The sequence below is a fragment of the Giraffa tippelskirchi genome, chromosome 4, assembly GCF_054371585.1.
Source record: "Giraffa tippelskirchi isolate mGirTip1 chromosome 4, T2T-mGirTip1v1.2.pri, whole genome shotgun sequence".
In the NCBI taxonomy this organism is placed as follows: domain Eukaryota; kingdom Metazoa; phylum Chordata; class Mammalia; order Artiodactyla; family Giraffidae; genus Giraffa; species Giraffa tippelskirchi.
In genome coordinates this window covers 132,317,814-132,336,337 of record NC_137278.1, presented here as the reverse complement: position 1 = coordinate 132,336,337, position 18,524 = coordinate 132,317,814, and the positions used below count along the sequence as shown (strand labels likewise).

General features: G+C 56.0%; 1 protein-coding gene across 9 annotated transcripts in view; it reads right to left on the bottom strand.

The window, feature by feature from the left end:
• KMT2D (lysine methyltransferase 2D) overlaps positions 1-18,524 on the bottom strand; it is a 40,220-nt gene that overhangs the window by 2,965 nt on the left and 18,731 nt on the right. For 6 of the 9 annotated variants that reach the window (XM_081596769.1, XM_081596773.1, XM_081596772.1 and 3 more), the window contains exons 32-55: positions 16,671-18,482; positions 16,401-16,580; positions 16,187-16,323; positions 14,103-15,970; positions 12,402-12,525; positions 12,184-12,268; positions 12,012-12,078; positions 11,690-11,922; positions 8,557-11,589; positions 8,283-8,423; positions 7,992-8,159; positions 7,674-7,833; positions 7,001-7,076; positions 6,644-6,819; positions 6,406-6,536; positions 5,416-5,548; positions 5,210-5,337; positions 3,916-5,056; positions 2,805-2,941; positions 2,567-2,697; positions 2,034-2,081; positions 592-877; positions 290-363; positions 54-162 (exon numbers count right to left, since the gene is read on the bottom strand). In XM_081596769.1, coding sequence (XP_081452895.1) covers positions 54-162; positions 290-363; positions 592-877; positions 2,034-2,081; positions 2,567-2,697; positions 2,805-2,941; positions 3,916-5,056; positions 5,210-5,337; positions 5,416-5,548; positions 6,406-6,536; positions 6,644-6,819; positions 7,001-7,076; positions 7,674-7,833; positions 7,992-8,159; positions 8,283-8,423; positions 8,557-11,589; positions 11,690-11,922; positions 12,012-12,078; positions 12,184-12,268; positions 12,402-12,525; positions 14,103-15,970; positions 16,187-16,323; positions 16,401-16,580; positions 16,671-18,482 — 10,578 coding nt within the window. The remainder of the gene's footprint in view (positions 1-53; positions 163-289; positions 364-591; positions 878-2,033; positions 2,082-2,566; positions 2,698-2,804; positions 2,942-3,915; positions 5,057-5,209; positions 5,338-5,415; positions 5,549-6,405; positions 6,537-6,643; positions 6,820-7,000; positions 7,077-7,673; positions 7,834-7,991; positions 8,160-8,282; positions 8,424-8,556; positions 11,590-11,689; positions 11,923-12,011; positions 12,079-12,183; positions 12,269-12,401; positions 12,526-14,102; positions 15,971-16,186; positions 16,324-16,400; positions 16,581-16,670; positions 18,483-18,524) is intronic. The other 3 variants (XM_081596777.1, XM_081596775.1, XM_081596774.1) reach the window with 3 other exon arrangements.

Sequence of the window (18,524 nt, the reverse complement as noted above, 5' to 3'; positions counted from 1 at the left end):
GAATGGAGAAGAGGGAGCTGCTCTGTCACTCACTGAGAGACGCTTCCTCTTACCTCCTCTCCTTTGGGGATTCGCCGGCTGGAGATGATGATGATTTTGTCCTCCTTGTCAAATGTCACAACTTCCGCCACACAGTTAGGGGCACAAGAATGGTTAATGTACCTAGGCAGTGGGACAAAGGCAGAAATATCAAGCTACTGGGTTGGATGATGCTGGTTCCTTGTTGGCCTGCCCCCAGAGTGCCACCCTGAGGGACCCCTAAATCCCTTCTTGCTCATCCCTCTCTCACCTGGCGGGGCCTCCGGTCAACGTAGCATCAATGACATGTTCGTTGTTTATTCGAAACATGTAGATGCCTCGATTCTAGAAAGGCAGAGGTTGCAGAAGGGGCAAGAATATCAGAGAAGGGCAGCAGTGGTGGTGGTGGGGTCAGGTGGTGGGCTTGGGCAGTGAGCTCATCTTCATTTCTTACTCTTTCTCCTGCCTCTCCCCTCCTCTTCCCACAGCAGCTTTCCATCTGCTCCTCTGGCCCCAATCCTGCCCCTGCCCCTTGGCTAAGTGCACCATGATGGCCCCTCTGCCAGCCCATACCTGCTCCTCATAGATTTTCTCCCGCCGGTTGGCCACCTCATTGCGAATGATGGTGCCAATGTACTCAATGACCATTGTGTGCTTTTCTAGGTCCTTGGCTGCATAGAGACCCAGGCCCTGGATACGGGAGCGAGCCAGATAGACATTGTTCTTCCACTCAGTGCGTAGCCGCCGGTACTGAGATGACTTGGAGTGCACAAACTGCTTGCTGTACGGGGTGTTGGTCTCGCCTGTGAAGGTGCTCTGATATGCCTTGGACATGCTGGTGCTGTTCAGAGTGTGGGGCCTGGGAGGTGATACAGTCCACAGTCCATGACAAGACAGCTCTCCCCTAGACCAGGCACACACCACCCGCTTCCTCCCTGGGATGTGTAACACTCCAGTGAGGGCACGTGCTGCCTTGGGAGTGGAGTAGAGGCATCTGAGTCTTGGCTGTGGAGAGGCAGCAACTAGCTATGGGGACCCTTCCAACACCCCGTGTGGCAGAGAGAGCCCAGGATGGTGGGGTGGGGTGTGAAGGGAGGGAAGGGGCACTGATTCCCCTACACTGAGCCTGCTCTCCCATCTCCCCGCCTTCTACCACCCTCCTGCCAAACCAGACTCAAGGCCATGCTCACGACCTCTGGGAGGTCTTCCCCAAGCAGCCCAGACCTGGAATTTAAGCTCATGGATTTGTTCAAATCTCTGAGTCCTATCTCCTGCTCATGCTGGGAGCTCTGCAAACGGGGGCCATGTCTACCACATTGGGCTGGATTTGAATTAAAACTGGCCCTGAATTCATAGCCAAATGGTGGTATCCTTTCCTTTCTTTAGCCTGTTCCCTTTCTCCGCCATAACATTGGGCTCTGTGCAGATGGCTCAGTGCAGGGGAATGACTGCTGCCTAGCAGGACGCCTTTTCACCACCCTAGGGCACCAGCCAAGTTCTTGCCCATCCCAGAGCAGTGGTTTTCAAACTGACTCTTCTTCATACAACAGAAATCTTGTTTTTTTCTTTAACACAACATTACAGGAATGCCAATACATAAACTAGATGGAAACGGAACTCTTCTGGTTGAATCCAATATGGGGAAGGGGGGAGTTATGCATGGAGAGGGCCAAGTTCTGCCCACTCAGTTTATGTGTTTCAGGGCTTTCTGAAACACAGTTTGAAAACCACTGGTGTAGAGCATCAAGGACCAGGGCTGGCGGGGGTAGAGTTTGACGCTCTACAACAGCCCAAAGAGCAACCAAAGACCTTCAAGAAAGCCCTCCTCTCATGGATTCTGCCTCCCTCTACCCAGGGACCAAGGTCAGGCTACTGTGGTACACAGCAAGAACAGTGAACCACGAGTCAAGAGGTTAGGCTCTGGTCCCAGCTGTGGCCTTTGTCTAGTCAATTAACCTTTCTGGGTCTCAGTTTTCTCAGCTGTAAATGGGGATAATACCACCTGCCCTACCTACCTCATAAGGTTGTTGTGAGGATCAAATGAGATAATGGATGTGAAAACGCTTTGAAAAAAAAAGTATAAAGTGCTATACAAATGTAAGGTTTTATTATTTTTTCTATTATATTCCTAATTATTTTTGACACCAACTCAGCCTGGGGACGGGAAGGTGAATCTAGCACTCATGGGGCATCTGTCTAAGGCTGGGGAGAATCACAGGCCCCCTGGAAGCAACACAGGAGAGGAAGGTGGCATCTGGGTCCTTTATACATAACATGTCACCACCATCTACCCAGAACCTCCCCAAGGGCCATTCCCAGGACACCCAAGAGAAGTGTCCCTAGACTGCATGTCAACCCCAAGCACCTGAGAGGCTGGGGGAAGAAAAGGATACCCTAGTGATACCTGTATACCCTCTAGTCAGGAGGCTGGAGTGAACCCCCAGTCTCTCCAAGGGAACTCTGATCTGTAACCCCAAACACTCGTCATTAGCCAGAGGGCCCTACCAACCGCATACCCACATCCCTTGGTCCAGCCCCACAAGCTCACCGTTTGTAGTGTGTGAGGATTTTAGGCTCTGACCGAGCACAGCCAGTGGGGTTGATCATGAGCGGTAGCTCCATCAGGGGGTGGCGTCCATAGCGGAATAAATAATTTTGACAGCTTTCCACTCCAGGCAGCTGTGGGCACAGGTCACACTCACTTCAGCCTGAGCACTTCTGGGGCAGGACCAACATTCCCAGGGCCCTCCTGGCCCTCAGCTCCCAGCCCCCAGCCCCTTCCTTACTGATTCAGCTATGCGCAGCACGGCGTGCACTGTCAGCCCAAAGAGCTCCTCGCCTTTCAGGTACTCGGGGAAGAGCCGCAGCATGTCAGCCTCTTTCCTCATGGCTGCTACAGGCTCAATAATGCGATTCCAAACAGCTAAGAGACAAGGAAAGACAGCAGCCCTCAGAGGCAACTTCTGCTTACTGACCTTAGCCCTAACCTCCATCCGATGCTAGAGTGATTTTCTGTAGCCTGCCCACCTTGCTATCAAGAGGGTGTGTGGTTCTTTAGGAACCTCTCTTGGCCTCCCAGTCTCAGTCTCCCTCAACAAGCTAGGAGGTTTCCCACCCTGGAGGGACATCAGAGAGCCTTGTGACACATAAACATGAATCCAGGACCAAGGATTCCCAACACAGTCCATGGACCTTACATGAAAACCAGAGCAACTCAAGCTCCAGGCATGTTCTGGAGTGAGAAGACTTGGGTTCAGGTTCTAATACTGGCCATGGGGCCCTTAAGGCAAATATTGGGTTGGTCAAAAAGTTTGTTCGGGTTTTTTCTAAAACCTGAACGAATTTTTTTGGCTAACCCACTACTTAAGTCTCTCCGCTACTCAGTTTATGTATAAATTTGGCATAATAATAGTACTTACCTTGAAGGGTTGCATGAACAAAATAACCTACATAAACCACTCAGCTCAGTTTGTGGCACATAATCCATGCTCACTACAATGTTAATTCCGTTACTTTCACCATTAATACCAAAACCAAGATCAAAAGATTTTATCCAGGGGAAAGCAACCATAAGGAACTCAAGCCTAGGATGAGATTGGGTTAACTGGGCGACAGGGTCTCAGACTCGTATCCTTTAGATCCACTGAGATTAAGAAAAGGAGCTGGAATATGTGTAGTTAGAGAAGCAAAGTATCTTCAATTACATAGAGAATTCAAGGTGGCTGAGAAAGGCCAAAACACTTTCTCTGGAGAACTTCAAGAGACCTCTACCTGCTGGAAGTGGGGGAACAAGATCACTCAATAAAGAGCCTGAAGGTCTCATCTCAACATCGGAAAGTTGACTCTGGGAGAAACTCGCCCAGTGCTGTACTACGGCTGCGAGGGTCCCATGCTCACCCTGGGGAGAGGCGTCCGTGAAGACCATGTCCTCCAGGCCCTGCTCCATGACTTTGATCACGAACTCCGGCCGCCCATTGTTCTCGCCAATGGAGCAGCGGTAGCAGCAGCGGCGGTTGTTAGTACGGAGGCTCCAGTAGATACGCGTGGCCTCATAACCCACGGGATAGAGGGCAGTGGCGCTGTGGAAGTCAGCCATCTGGTGGGGCAGCAGCTGTCCGATGGCGTGGAACACAAGGCCTCCCACCCGGAACATGTGCAGCCGCTCTCCCCGCTGGATGATGCTGGCAATCTGCTTCACCTCATCCCGCTCGATGTAGACCCTCCGGAAGACAGCGAAAGAGCTCAGCTCCTGCTCACAGGGCCCCTTGATCTTATGCATCGGACACAGCATGGTCTTGTCCTTGAAGAACATGCACTTGGCACGGATGGCACAAGCAAAATGGTAGACGTTGGGGCAACGCATTCGATTGCAGCTGCTGGTGGCACCGGTGCGCTGGCACAGGGAGCACTTGGTGAGCAGTCCTCGGTGCAGGGCAACCTCCACATTCATCAGCGCCCCGCCCTGGGTCTCATATACCTCTGTGGACCACAGGGCACAGTTGAGGTGCACCCACAAGTCCAAGTCCAGGTTCAGCAGGCGGGCAGGCCCATCCGTGGCCCCATCCCCCTCCTCATGACAGAAGCAGCAGCGCCGCATGTCTCGAGGCACCTTGTCAGGTCGCAAGGCTGTGCCGAGCTGTTCCATGAACTCAGCCACTTCCCGCTCATCCTCCTGCCGCACACCACCCTTCTGGATAGTCAGCAGCAGCCGGAGCCGCTTCCAGCGCACCCCCTTCCACTTCTTGAGGCGAGGGGGCCGGGAATCTTCACCTTCCTCAGGAGGCCGGGCTCGGGGCTTGGGCCGGGTAGATTCAGGGGACGAGGCCAGTGGCAGAGGCGAGGGGATCGGTGGCTCAGCTGAGGGTTCAGCTGGAAGTTCAACCAAGGGTTCAGCAGGGGGGCTGGCAGGAGAGGGTGCCAAAGGGGAAGGGGGTGGGGAGGGTTCTTCAGGAGGTGGGGCTGAGAGCTGTCGCACGTCCAGGTTGGAGACGTTGTAGGTGTAGCTGTGCTGGATGAGGGGCTCTGGGGCAGGGCTCTCCTATGGGAAGACAGGAGAACCCTGTACCGTTAGTGCTGGCTCCTCAGTTAACTAGTCACCTCTCTCCTCCCATCCAGATTCCACTCGCCCCAAAGCCCTCTGCCTTCTCTGTCCTAGCCAGATACCCACCCTGTCTTCCTCCAACAGACCCACCTGTTTGAGGAGACTCAAGATGTCTAACTGACTCTTGAGTGTATAGCCAGGCAACACAGCATCAAACTGCTTCAGCCAATCAGGGCCAGCCTCTGGGCTCTTGCCTCCCAGACTCTTTTCTTTCCCACCTGCAGGAAGGAAGGGGTCAGAGACTCCCACCACAATCACTCCCCACAGGCCCCAAGGAGTTTTTCTGCCATACTCACCAGGGCCCTCAGCCTCCCCTTTCTTAGGCTCGATGCCAGCCCGGGCAGGGCTCTCTGGGAACAGCACCTCGTAGGAATTGGGGATCTTCATGCTCAGCAGCTCTGCCACTGCCACCATCATGCCATTCAGGTTCTGTCAGGGCAGGAAAGGGGATATGACAGCCATGTCGGCAGAGTGGCAGAGTGAGAACTATCACCAGCTTGGTGGGGACCAGGACACCCAGAATGCAGCTCCTAAGCTGCCCATCAGTCCTGCCCCTGTGCCATCTGGCTTCTTCTCATGCACCCCCTTTAAAGGCAGCCTTTCTCAAATCACTGTGGGCATTAACGGGAGCTCACAGAAAGAGACCTGTGGCAACTGGGCTTAGGAAATGACACACTGCACCCACCCTTTGGAAAGTCACAGAACACATTAGCAAAGTAAAGAGTCTGCAGAGTCTTGTAATAAAGAAACCTGTTTTGCTATTTTAACTGAGATTTCCAATTTCCTTTGATCACAAGACCCTGATAACATTTAAAAAAAAACAAGAATTCCAAGCAATGTGACTGGGGACACGTTTGGTAGCACTTGTCACATTATACACACTCTATTTGTTGACTTGTGTCTTTACCCCTGAACTGTGAGCTCCTTGAGGGCAGGAGCCCTACATTTTCTCTAATCCCACACTCTGGCTCAGGCTTTCATTCACAGGAGATCCTCAATCAGTTCAGTTCAGTCACTCAGTCGTGTCCGACTCTTGGCGACCCCATGAATTGCAGCACGCCAGGCCTCTCTGTCCATCACCAACTCCCGGAGTCTACCCAAACCCATGTCCATCGAGTCGGTGATGCCATCCAACCATCTCATCCTCTGTCGTCCCCTTCTCCTCCCGCCCCCAATCCTACCCAGCAATACACAGGTTTAAATGATTGGATTTATACAGAGAAGCTCCTGGGACTGCCCTCTGACCAGCATCCCCTCCTGGCCCCTGAGGCATCCCCAGGACATACCTTGGCGGCGGCAGCAGAAACTGTCAGCATGACTGACACCTCGCTTCCTTTGCCCTTTTCCCAAGTTGGGGCAGGCAGCTTCCTGGGGGCCTCCAGATCCAGGACCCCATAAGGTTTGCTCTCTGGGAAGACTAAACGACAAAGAAGGACCTGTGTAAGCTCCAGCTGCCTCACTCCCTGACCTCTGACAATGCAGCCTGGCCAGGCCAGGCCAGGTCCAGGCCCAGAGTCACCTCACCTGGAATGCTGGCCCGAGGAATGATGGGGATGACGGGGGAGAGAGCCCGGTCATCCTGCTCCCACCGGCCTGAGCCCAACTGAGGGAAACGGGGGGCCTCCTCCCCCAGGATGCTCTCAGGGGATGAAGCTGGCACGATGCTGTCAGGAGAATCGCTGTCCTCATCACTCTCCATCCTGTGGGCCAAAAGTAGACACTCACTGCTACAGCCCAGCAGGTGCCCCCTCCCAAATCTAGAGATTTGTGGATGTTATAGCCCTATTTGAAATCTGCCATTGGTCAAAAGAAAAAACAAGGAAAAATGAGGAACTGGTCCCCCACCCCAATTCCTCATCCCCATCTCTGCCCCTTCCGCACCTGACATCCTCAGTCTGATTGTGAGGGGGCGTAGGCAAGGCGGCCAGCAGGTCTAGACTCTTCACTTCTGAAGCATCTGCAGGGTAGGTAGGAGAAGAAAAGTCAGGCTGAGGTCAGGCCAGAGCTGCTGGTGCTTTCTCCCACATGTTTCAGGCCTAACTGGTACACGATCTAGCTCAGTTCTACGACCACTATCTAGTCATCCACTCATCTACCAGTTGGGTACACGAGCTATAAATTTATTGAGCCTTTCTAAAGAGTGTACTTCTGCAGTGTACACTCATTGGTTATAGTCTTTCAACAACTCCGTTAAGTATCATTTTTATTTTAGAGTGAGAAAATTGAGGCTCACACAAGTCAATCAAGTTACTTGGCTGCAGTAGCACAGCTAAATGAATGCAGGAGCCAGAGTTCAAATCCAGATCTGACTGGAGTTTATACCCTGTGGGTAAGGAAACTTGGTCATTCCTCAAAAACAAAAGCTTCATTAATATTCTTCCTGCCCTGCTGCCTTTGCTCTGGACTCCAGAAGGCCCTCCTTGGCTCCAACAAATCAGTCCCGAAGAGGCCCTTCCTATCTCAAGTACCGCAACCACTCCTGCCTCAAACCCTACCACAGGACCCCAGCCACCAAGACGGGGCCAAGAGGCAGCCCACTCTGCCCCTGACTTACCCCTCAGCACCCCTTCAGTATCCCGGGCAGAGGCGGCATCCTTGGGGTGCTCCCCCAGCTCTTCAGATGGAGTGACGCCATTAACCATCTTCTGCTGCACCGATGGGGGTGGGGTGGGGGGCAGCGACGAGGGTGGTGTCGGCGGGTTACTCAGGTTATTCTGGGGGTGGGGTGGGATGTTGTGTGCAAGATGGCATAGGGAGACTGACATAATCTCCTGGCCCCACACTCCATCAGCCCTTTGCTCAAGTCTGCGACCCCCAACTCCACCTTCCCAAGAACCTCATCATCCCCAAAATGTACTGCCATTTTTCTGACCTTGGTAAGCAGCTGGGAATAGTAGTCAGGGCCCGTGGGCAGCACCCCACTTCCGAAGGCCCCCCTCAGCTGGCACTGCCCACTGATTGGGCAGCTGCTGCCAAAGGGAGCAAAGAGGCTAAAATTGGCAGTGATGGTAGGCTCCGTGAGGGGCAGCAGGGACAGCTCCTAGAAGGGGCAAGACGACAAGGTTGGAAACCCGCAGCATGTACCTCTCTGCTACTGCACAGCTGGGGGCCAGGCTGCCCCCTATCCTGGGATGGGACCAGGGGACTGGCTCCTGGGGGTCACCTGTTTCAGCTGTTTCAGCAAGGCCTCGCTGGCCCTGACCCCGTCCTCCTTCCGCAGCTTCTTTCGGGAGCTCACCAACCTGTCGCTTGCCTTCTGTACCCGCTTGGGCTTCGGTGTCAAAGGCTTCCTTGCTGCTGTATCCTAAGCCGGACAAACCCACAGTGAAGGCCACCATGCCCCTTGGAGCCCTCACCTCTGGTTTCACCCAGACCTGCTCGCTCTGCCCCTGGGCTCCAGGCCCCACAGTCTGCTCCACTCTAGCTGGAGTACTCACCTCCTTGGTGCTGGGGGTACCCTGCAGTTTCTGCTCCAGCCCAGCAAGCTTGCTGTCAATGTGCCCGTTGATCTCAGCTCGCAGCCCCTCGGGCCCTCGCCCAGTGCTGAGTTGCACATTCTTTGCTCGTAGAAGCTTCTGCAAGAGCAGATGCCCGGCCTCTGAGCGGGGCCCTGCCAGCAGGAGGTGGTTGCTGGTACCTGGTGCCCCTACGGGCTCCCCGTTGGCCTCCCTCTTCACCGCCTGGGCTCCCAGGGCACATGGCTCTTCCCGAGGCTCCTGCTTGATGCTGAGATGCGGTGGCTCAGGTACCACCTGTCCATTCACCTGCTCCAGATGCCCAGGTACCAGGCTGCTTTGCTCCAGCTTCTGGGCTTCTGCTAGGTGGTCTGGGGGGTCCCAAGGTCCCAGTCCCTTGCCAAAGAAGGTATCCGCAAGCTGGGCAGCAGCAGGTGAGACCCTCCCAGGAGGAAGCTCCAAGGGTGGCCCCTGGGGCTTGGGGGTTCCTGGCTGGGTGGTAGGGAGCTGGGCCTCTGAGGGGAGCTGGGAGCTAGGGGAAGGTAATTGGGAGGAAGGTCTCTTTGGCTCTTGGGGGCTGGATGGTGGAGGTGTGGGATGGACAGGGCCAAGAACTGGCCCTGTGGATAAGGCTCCTTGTGGGGCAGGGAGTCGGGGTGGGCCCTGAGGTCGAAGCCCGGCCCCTAGCTCCTGAAGAGGGCCTGTCTGGGATCCAGGGAAGCCCCCAAGTTGGGGCTGGCGGCCCAGGAGGCCTTGGAGGGGAGAGGGCTGAGTCCCAAGCTCCTGGTAGGGTGGGGCCTGGCGTGCTGCCTGACTCTGCTGTAGCTGCCGCTGCATGAGAAGCGCCTGGAGCTGCTGCTGCTGCTGAGGACTCAAGTGCCGCAGCTGTGGGTTTTTGGCCAGGACTCCTTGGAGCTGTGCCCGAAGCTGACCCACTGTAGGCATGACCCCGGCCCCTGGCAGGCTCTGCCCAGACTGCGGGACAGATCCTGGCTTGGCAGGCTGCGACCCTACATTATTTTGCATGGGCCGCTCTAGTCCAAGGGGCTGTTGGGAGCTCAGAAGGTTCTGGGTCACAGAGCCAGGCTGTTCCCCTAAGGAAACAGAGGATTGGGCCTGTAGGTGGGGCACAGACGAGGCATCAGATGATCCACTGCCTGACTGCCCATGGCTTCCCGTGCCTGCTGTGTGGAGCAAGTTAACTGGCGGCTGCTGTTGTCCTGGGAGCCTCAGAGGTGGCTGCAGCTGCACAGAGTTGGGCTGAGGCTGGGCCTGGGGCTGGACAAGCAGGAGTTGTGAGTCCCCAGACAGTGAGGGCTTCACCTCCCCTGGTTCAGCGGCCACGGACTCCGGTACAGTCCCCATTGGTAAGGGCCCTCCCTGATGTGTGGAGGGCCCCTCGCTGGCCTCTGAAGGAAGAGCCGTCTCTACGATGCTTTGTTCCTTGCCCGTTAGGATAAGGGTTGGGCCCAGGGCTCCGGGGCTAGAAAAGTGTTGCAGAGGCTTGGCTGGCATGCCAGGGCCAAGTGTCACCTGTTGCTGTTGCTGCTGCTGCTGCTGTTGTTGAGGAGACAGTAAAGTTCGACTCTGGCTCAAGAGGCCCATCTGCTGCTGCTGTTGAAGCTGCTGTTGCTGCTGCTGCTGTTGAAGCTGCTGTTGCTGCTGCTGCTGTTGAAGCTGCTGTTGCTGCTGCTGCTGTTGAAGCTGCTGTTGCTGCTGCTGCTGTTGAAGCTGCTGTTGCTGCTGCTGCTGTTGAAGCTGCTGTTGCTGCTGCTGTTGAAGTTGTTGCTGTTGTTGAAGTTGTTGCTGCTGCTGCTGCTGCTGTTGCTGCTGTTGAAGCTGCTGTTGCTGCTGCTGCTGAAGCTGCTGTTGCTGCTGCTGCTGCTGAAGCTGCTGTTGCTGCTGCTGCTGCTGAAGCTGTTGTTGCTGCTGCTGCTGTTGAAGCTGCTGTTGCTGCAGCTGCTGCTGTTGTTGTAGCTGCTGTTGCTGCTGCTGTTGAAGTTGTTGCTGCTGTTGAAGTTGTTGCTGCTGCTGCTGTTGTAGCTGCTGCTGCTGCTGCAACTGTTGCTGCTGCAAGGCGGCCATGGGCTGAGCGCCCAGTTTGGGCTGCCCACTGTGTGGCATCAGACCCTGCTGAAGATGGGAAAGCCCAGCCATGGATCCTTGCTGTTGGTGCTGCTGCTGCTGCTGCTGCTGCTGGGATGTGACCAGTCGGTGTCCCATAAGGCCCTGACCCTGCTGTGCCATCTGGGGGGAACTTAGCACCCGTGGCTGGGTCAGGAGCACCTGTCTGTGAGGGCCCTGGGGGCCCAAAGCTCCAGGGTGTGGTTGCTGCTGCTGCAACACTGCCACCTGGGCAGGGCCCAGCATGCCCTGGGGCCCCTGGGGTGGTTGAGGGGACAGCTGCTGGACCAAGAGGCCCTGGTGGCTGCTGGGAGGCAGAAGGCCCTGGGGCTTGGGACCCAGAGCCTGGTTTGCCTGTACTCCTGGGCCCTGCTGCTGTTGCTGCTGGATTGCCACCTGTCCTAGGAGATGCTGCTGCTGCTGCTGTTGCTGCAGTTTCTGGGCCAGTTGCATGCGCTGCTGTTGGAGCTGCAGCTGCCTTTCCTGTAAAAGCCTTGAGTCAGGTCCCAGGCCTCGAAGAGCAAGGTTGCCAGGGAAAAAGCCCCCTGAGGGGCCACCCATGGCCCCAGCTCCACCAGAATGTTGCTGTTGCTGCTGCTGGGCCAGGGTGGTGTTGAGGAAGGGGCCACCAGGCTGTCCAGGTAGGGCCATGCCCCCAGGGGTCAGGCGAAGACCTGCAGCTTGCCCCCCTGGGGGTCCTTGAGGTGGCTGCAGCCCATGGCCTGGGAGCAGCTGACCAGGAAGCTTGGTGAGTAGCCGGGGACTCTGGGAAGGGCTCAGGGCAAGTACAGCTGAGTGCTGCTGCTGTTGCTGCTGCTGTTGTTGCTGCTGCTGCTGCTTATTCCGATATTCTGCCATGAGGTTAGTGTGCTCCTTCTGCTGCTTCCGGACCTAACACGGGAGGGTCGGGGAGGTCAGCCGGGAAGCTACCCACATGTGCCACCCCTCTTCCCAGGTTCCTGGTTGCTAGGCTGAAGTCTGCCTTCCCTACCTGATCCAGCTGTTTCTGGATCTTGCTCTGTTGTTCCGTAACCAGCTTCAGCTTCTCAGCATCAGCCTCAGGGAACTCCCGGCCAGCCTTCTTGGCAGTGCGCTGCTTGGCACACAGGGCTTTCCGGGACTTGCGGTGCACCCCTATCTGCTCCTCTAACACCTTCAGTTGCATTTGTAGGAGCTGCTGGGTATGGAACAGCCACTCCTCATACTGCCGCTGGTCAGCCTCATCTGGGAAAGGAAGTGGATGGGTGTCAGGGGATCCAAACCCCTTTCCCCAAGCCACTTCCTTGCACATTCCTCCCCATCACCATACTCACTGATCACTCCCTGGGCAAAAGTGGGTGGATTGGGACGAGGCTGGGAGGGGTCACCGGCACCCCGCTCCTGGGATAAGAAAGACTGTTGAAGGGTCATTGTTCTGTACCAGGCCCTAAGAAGGGTGGCCCGAAAGCATAGGACCCAAGTTCCTGCTCCCACTCAACCATTTACCTGGCCACTCCCAGCTGCCACGTGGTTCTGCAGATCACTGCCGGCCCCCCCTGAGAGCCTCTGAGCTAGCAGGGACACTTGCTGCCTGGAGTCCGCCAAAGCAAAGAGGGTGAGTTAGTGATGGGGAAAGTTGAAGGGCAAAGAGGTGGGACAAGTAGGAAGAATAGGGGAAGGACTGGAAAAGGAAAAAGCCAATGCTGCCACCCCATACATCTTACCTGTTCATACCAGGTGCTACTCCAATACTGCCCTGAGCCATCACCTTCTTGATGCCTTTCAAAGCCACCATCTTGGCCTTTGCAATAGGATCAATGATATCTTCTGCAGCGAATTTGTCCAGGTCTAGAGACGGTAGAGCCAAGTGAGCCTGGCACTGAGGTCAATGTCTGGCGTTCCAACACCTTGACTTCCACCAAGCCAAGCAGAACAATGGCATAGCATGGTGGAAAGACAACTGGACTAGGAGCCAGGTAGCACAGGTGACTCAATTCTATTATTCACAGGACACATGGCTGTTTTTACTTGCATGGTGTTAGGAAAAGGTACTCAGTAAATATTTACTGAACCAATGTATTAAAGTCATTTCACCTCTATGAGCCTCAGTTTACTCTTCTATTTGACAGAGATCATGATTCCTTATTCTGCTTATCTCATGGAGCTATTGAGAAGATCAAATGTGATCAGAATACAAGTTTACTTTATGACCTAGAAAGCATTCTTCAAAAGTCATGTTCTTAGGGCAACTAAGGACACAGCCCAAGGACCCAAGATGTGGGCAGAGTGCCAAAGCCCAATGCCAGAGTTGCTTTGGCTACAACACACACCACCTATAAACCACTCTTCTGCCTATCCAGGACACTGGGTAGAAAAAGAGAAACCACCAGACACCACATCATCCTAAAATCTTATACACTGCATATTTCTCCACTACTCAGAAAGCTTAACTGACTCCCTACTTTTAAGAAGACTAACCAAACACCCTCTCCTGGTTATTCTGAGATGGTAAAACAGTTAAGAGGATATGAGGGCCAGGCTTCAAATTCCAGCTGTTAGTTGTATGCTATTGAGCAAATTAATCTTTCTGCCTCAGTTTCCTTTTCTATAATCTAAGATAATAATAGTACCTATTACGTGTACACACTGCTATATTTAAAATGGATAACCAGCAAGGACCTACTGTACAGCACACAGAACTCTGCTCAATGTTATGTGGCAGCCTAGATGGGAGGGGGCTTTGGGGGAGAATGATGCAAGTATATGTATGGCTGAGTCCCTTAGCTGTTCACTTGACGCTCTCACATTGTTAATCGACTATACCCCAATACAAAATTAAAAGTTTAAAAATAATAATAATGGTACCTATTTAATGTTTTTGTTTTGACAATTATATTACACAATAAATGCAAAGTGCTCAGCACAGTGTTTAGCAGTCATTATTCAATAGATACTATTATAATTTGAAGTCTTCTTCAATCTAGGCCCCCATCTTACCTCTCCAAAGCTACGGCAGTGCCCACTCACTTCCTTCCACAAAGCCTACCCCAGTCTAAGCAGTCCACTCATGATCTCCAAATATACCTGACTTTCCTGCCACTAAGTCTCACTTAGTCTTTCACCAGCCCAACTACTTCTTGCACCACTTTGCTTCAAGTCCTAAGCTCCGGGTCTCATCATAGCTACAAGGCCTCTGCTAATCAGACTTCAGGTGTCCATTCCATTCATTCACTTATACACCTGCTAGATGCCAGGGACTATTCTCCCTTAAAAGCTACAATGTTTCTGCCTATACAATTCTCTGTGTCCCGTCTCCTTTAACTAGGGAGTATCTTGGGTCTGCAGCCTCAGAGAGAATTCAGTTAGTGCTAACAGTGATCACTCCTGAGTTACTAAGCCAGTCCCTTCCCCACAGCTGAGATTACCTGTATCCGGGAAAAAGCTGTTAGCCAACTGCTGCTGCATTGCCAACTGCTGTGGTTTCATGCACATGGACGGTGGCATGGTACCCATGGGCTTTTGTGCCAGCACTGGCTGTGGATTCTGCTGGGGCACCAAGCCTGCCTGTCCCCCATGCTGCCCACTTAGCATATGCCCTTGGCTGGATACCATGGCCATGGATGGGGCCAGGCGCTGCTGGAGGGCATGAGCTGGTGGCTGGGTGGGCATCAACGGTTGGGCCAAGCCTGGCTGTCGGGAGCTTCCAAGTCCCAGGGCAAGCTGCTGTTGAGGGCCAGCCAAACTGGGAGAAGAGCCCTCATGGGGCAAAGACACAGCCTGGGCAGGGCCTGGGGTGGACAGCAGGGAATGCTGCTGGGGCTGCTGCTGCTGCTGCTGCACAGGATGCAGCTGTGCTGAAAGCTGCTGCTTCTTTTGCAACTCTTTCTTCTCATGTTCCAACAGGTCCTCAATGAGCAGGGGTAACTCACTGGCTACCAGTGAGCTCTCCATCTTGTCCAGCTCATCCCCAGATGCATGTCCACCAGGCAAAGTCAGGGCCCCACTCTCTAGCTCAAACTTTTCCAGTAGGGAGGACCCTCCCGGGCCACTCAGTGGGCTGGGCGTCAGCAGGTGAGCTGGTGGTCCTCCTGTGGTCCCAAAGGGGACCTTCTCAGCTGTGTGCCCACTGCTGGAAAAAGGTCCTGTGCCCATTCGAGTGTCCCGGCTGCCCGTCACACTCTGACCTGGCTTCACCCCCAGGCCTAGGGAAGTGGTGACAGGCGCTGGCTCTGCCTTGGGGGTGGTAATGGTAAACTGGCAAGGGGAAGGGTGGCGCCCACTCTCCTCCACCTTGGGCTTCACCTCGGGAAGCCCTGACGCCAGACGGGGCTCAGAGGCATCAGCGGCCGGGGGAGGGCGCTCCTCGGGGCCCAAGGGTCCTGGCTCCACCCCTCGCAACAGAGCCTCTCGTTCAGCCTTTTCGTTGGCCGACTCCACCAGCCTCAGATGCTCATTGAAGATGTCCTTCTTGTCCCCCGTGTCCAGCTCAGGGTCAGTATAGGCCAGCAGGTCAAACTCATCCCCATTGAGCAGGTCATCGAGGTGGGGATCATTGGTCTCCAGGTTTTCCAGAGTGCCCAGCTCATCGTCTCCCTTGGCCACATCCACACCCAGGCCCAGGTGAGCAAGTTCATCGTCCTCCAAGGCCTTGTGGGCATCAAAGTCATCATCCAGCTCAGGATCCTCACAAGGTAGTTTTCCAGCTTCCAGGGCCAGAGGAGGGGGGCGGCCAAGCTCAGTGCTGGAGGGGGGCCGGCTGACTAGCTCCAAGCCAGTGGGCAGGTTGGGACCCTTGGTGTGGGGCGTTGGATGGAGGCTGTTGTTCAGTTCAGGGGCTGGTGGAGCTGAAGGTTTCTGTGGAGGAAGGCCTGAGACTGCTAGGCCACGAAGCCCTTCAGGGGCCAGTCGGTGGGAATCCTCAGTTACAGGGTAAAAACGGGGTCTCTGTGGAGGGCCCTGACCGGGAAATGGAGGCCCCCCCGGTCCAAGTCCTTTTTGTACATTGTGCCGCAACTCAATGAACTGGGCAGGACCAGCTGGGCCAGGCACTGGTTCACCAGGGCCAGGCAGGCGGTTGGAAATTCCAGCCAAAGGGGAACCTAGGGTTTGGCGGCCAAGTTCAGGCCCAGGAGTTGATGGAAAGCGCGCAGACATGGTAAGTCGCATGGAAGTTGCTGCTGTTGCCTGTTGCTGCTGCTGCTGCCACAGTTGCTGCTGCTGCTGCTGCTGTAAGGGCAGGGACCCAGGATACGGTGCTCGCTGATAGAAGGCTTGGGAGCCCCCCACCAATTGCCTGGAAGTATATGCAGTAGTAAGATAAAATCAGAATGAAACAAGAGCTAGAACATGGGCTTCCCTAAAAAAGGAGAGTTAATGCAGTGAAGGGGAAGGGATGAGGAAGAAAAGAAAGTGATGCTGAGGATTAGAGAGACAGGAAAATCAGGGGCAGCACACACTGGATACAATATATTCCCTTGATTTTTCCCCGAGGGAAGCCCAGGAGCCTCACCGGCTGTTAACATCCATAGAGGAAGGGGTGGCTGGTGGAGGTGGCCGGGAGAGTCGGTCATCACTGGGGAAAGCCCCTGGCCCCAGGATGGCGCCACCCAGCTTGCTTGGGGGCAGCCCCACAAGGCTGCTCTTGTCCTAGGAGAGATGAGAGTAGATGAAAGTGGGGCCACCTTCAGCATCTTGGATCCACCACCCCTTGCCACTCTACCTACCTGGGTCCCAGCAAAGGGGGTCTGGCCTCGACCCAGCTGCTCAAATGCGGGGCTACTAGGCTCAGCACCCCAGTTGCCTGGGGGCCCCACTGCTCCGGCAGCTGCCGCAGTCTCCTTCTCCTGCCGAAGGGTGTTGCGCTGCATCTGCTGCCGAATCAATAGCTCCCGTAGTCGCTGGCGCTGTGCAGAGTACAGACAAAAGGATAAGTCCGTTGGACGAGCACCAAAGCCCAAAGGGCTGGCTCACAAACAGAGGAGATGTCGACCCACCTGTCGCTGCTTCTCTAGTTCTGTCTGACTGAGGCCGGACATGCCTGGGTCCTGGGTACCTGAAAGCTCAGGTGCCGCCAAAGAGCTGCCCGTGCCAGCCCCTGGGTCTTCTCGCTTCTCAACCGGAGAGGTGATGCCTGCCCGCTGTGAGGCTCCGTGGGACAGGTAAGGGAGGGATCCATCGGGTGCAGGCGGTGGGAGGACTGACGGGGGGCGCAGTGGGGACAGCCCATAGCCCTCTCCTGTGGACCCACTGCTGGGTCCCAGAGGGCTGCCCGATGGGTGGAAGTTCCCTGTGGCTACTGTGTAGTTTGTGCTTTGAGGCTTGCCCATGGTAGGGCCGGGCCCAAAATGGCTGTTGATCCCAGGGGGTGGAGGGAGACCAGGCTGAGGGACAGGGGGCTTTAGGGGAGGCTCCCCGACCGCCTGAGGGAAAGTGAAACGCATGGGAGAAGGGGTGCCCACAAATGCACTGGTCCCAGGGGACCGGGCAAAATTGGGGGGTTGCACACTTGGGACCTTGGCATGGAGCTCACCTGCTGGCCCTGAGGGCAGGGCTGCTGGGAAACCCCCAGCCCCCAGCGGAGTGTGGGCTAGAGGCCCAGCCTTGAAGGCAACTTCAGAGGGCTGGGGGCGGGGGGGCTTATGCAATGGGGCAAATGGGTCCCGGGACTGAGGGCGTGAGGGTGGACGGGAATAAGGGTCAGGGGATTGGAAGCGAGGGGTAACAGGAGATGGGCAAAAAGCCTCAGTAGACAGAGGACGGGGTGTCAATGGGGACTGGGAGCTGGACTGGGACTGGGGACTGGCGGGCACTCGGGAGAAAGGGTCAGAGGGCAGTGAGCGGGGAGGCAGGGCACAGCAGCTCTCAGGTGGTGGGGGTTGGGGCCGAGGGGTCAGCGGGGGTTGGGCATAGGGGTCAGGGTAGGGGCCAGGGCGAAAGATGTCCGAGTGGCTAGGAGGAGAAGGGGCCAAAGCCTGGGCAGGGGGTGGCTCCTGGGGCCTCAGGCCCAAGCCCGGGCTCTGGGGCTCTACCTGAGATGCCCGAGGGGTCAAAGGGGCTTTGAAGACATCAGGTGCCTTTAACTCCAGGCCACCCAGGTGGGGGCCTGAGGAGGGAGAGTCAACAAAGCCCAGGTTTGGGGGCCCATAGCTCGGAGAGGATCCCCCAAGCTCTTCCTTCTTCACCTCCAGGGCCTTCCGAGACTCCCCGAAAGGCAGGGGCGACAGCAGAGGCTCAGCAGCCTTGCCTCCCCCTACCCCTGGGCTCTCAGGCACAGCCAGGTTGTCCAGGGAGGGGCAGCGGGGTTTGAGGAAGGGGTCAGGCGTAGAGGGCTGGTGTCGGGGGGTGCCAGGTGGGGTAGTGTGGAACTCCCCTGGCTGGCCAGTCCCAGGACGAGACGAGGCACCCAGCGTCGGGGGCGGTGCAGGGGCCCCGGTCGGACTAGGATAGGGAGGGTAAGTAGGTGGTGCTGTGGGGAAGCGGGGCTCCAGAGCATAGGCAGAGGCCAGTCCAAAGGGGTCCTGCGAAGGCACTTGGGCGGGCACCTGGGGCGGGAGCTTGAGGAAGAGCTCACCAGGCGAGTCGGGGCCGGGCACTGTGCCCGCCGGCGGCTTCAGGAACCCGTCCGCAGAGGTAGACAAGCCGGCGGGGGGAGTGGGGCTGCCAATGAAAATGGTGGGGGCAGCAGCAGGAGGCGGACTGCCCAGGGCCCCTGGCTGGGGGGGAATGCGGAGATGTAGGGCCGGTCGGTCAGTCTTGCGGGCCATGTCGCCCACCTTGGTCTGCTTGTTGATCTGGCTCTCAGCCTGCTACAGGAGGAGACCAGGTACAGAACAGTCAGGCTGCTGTGT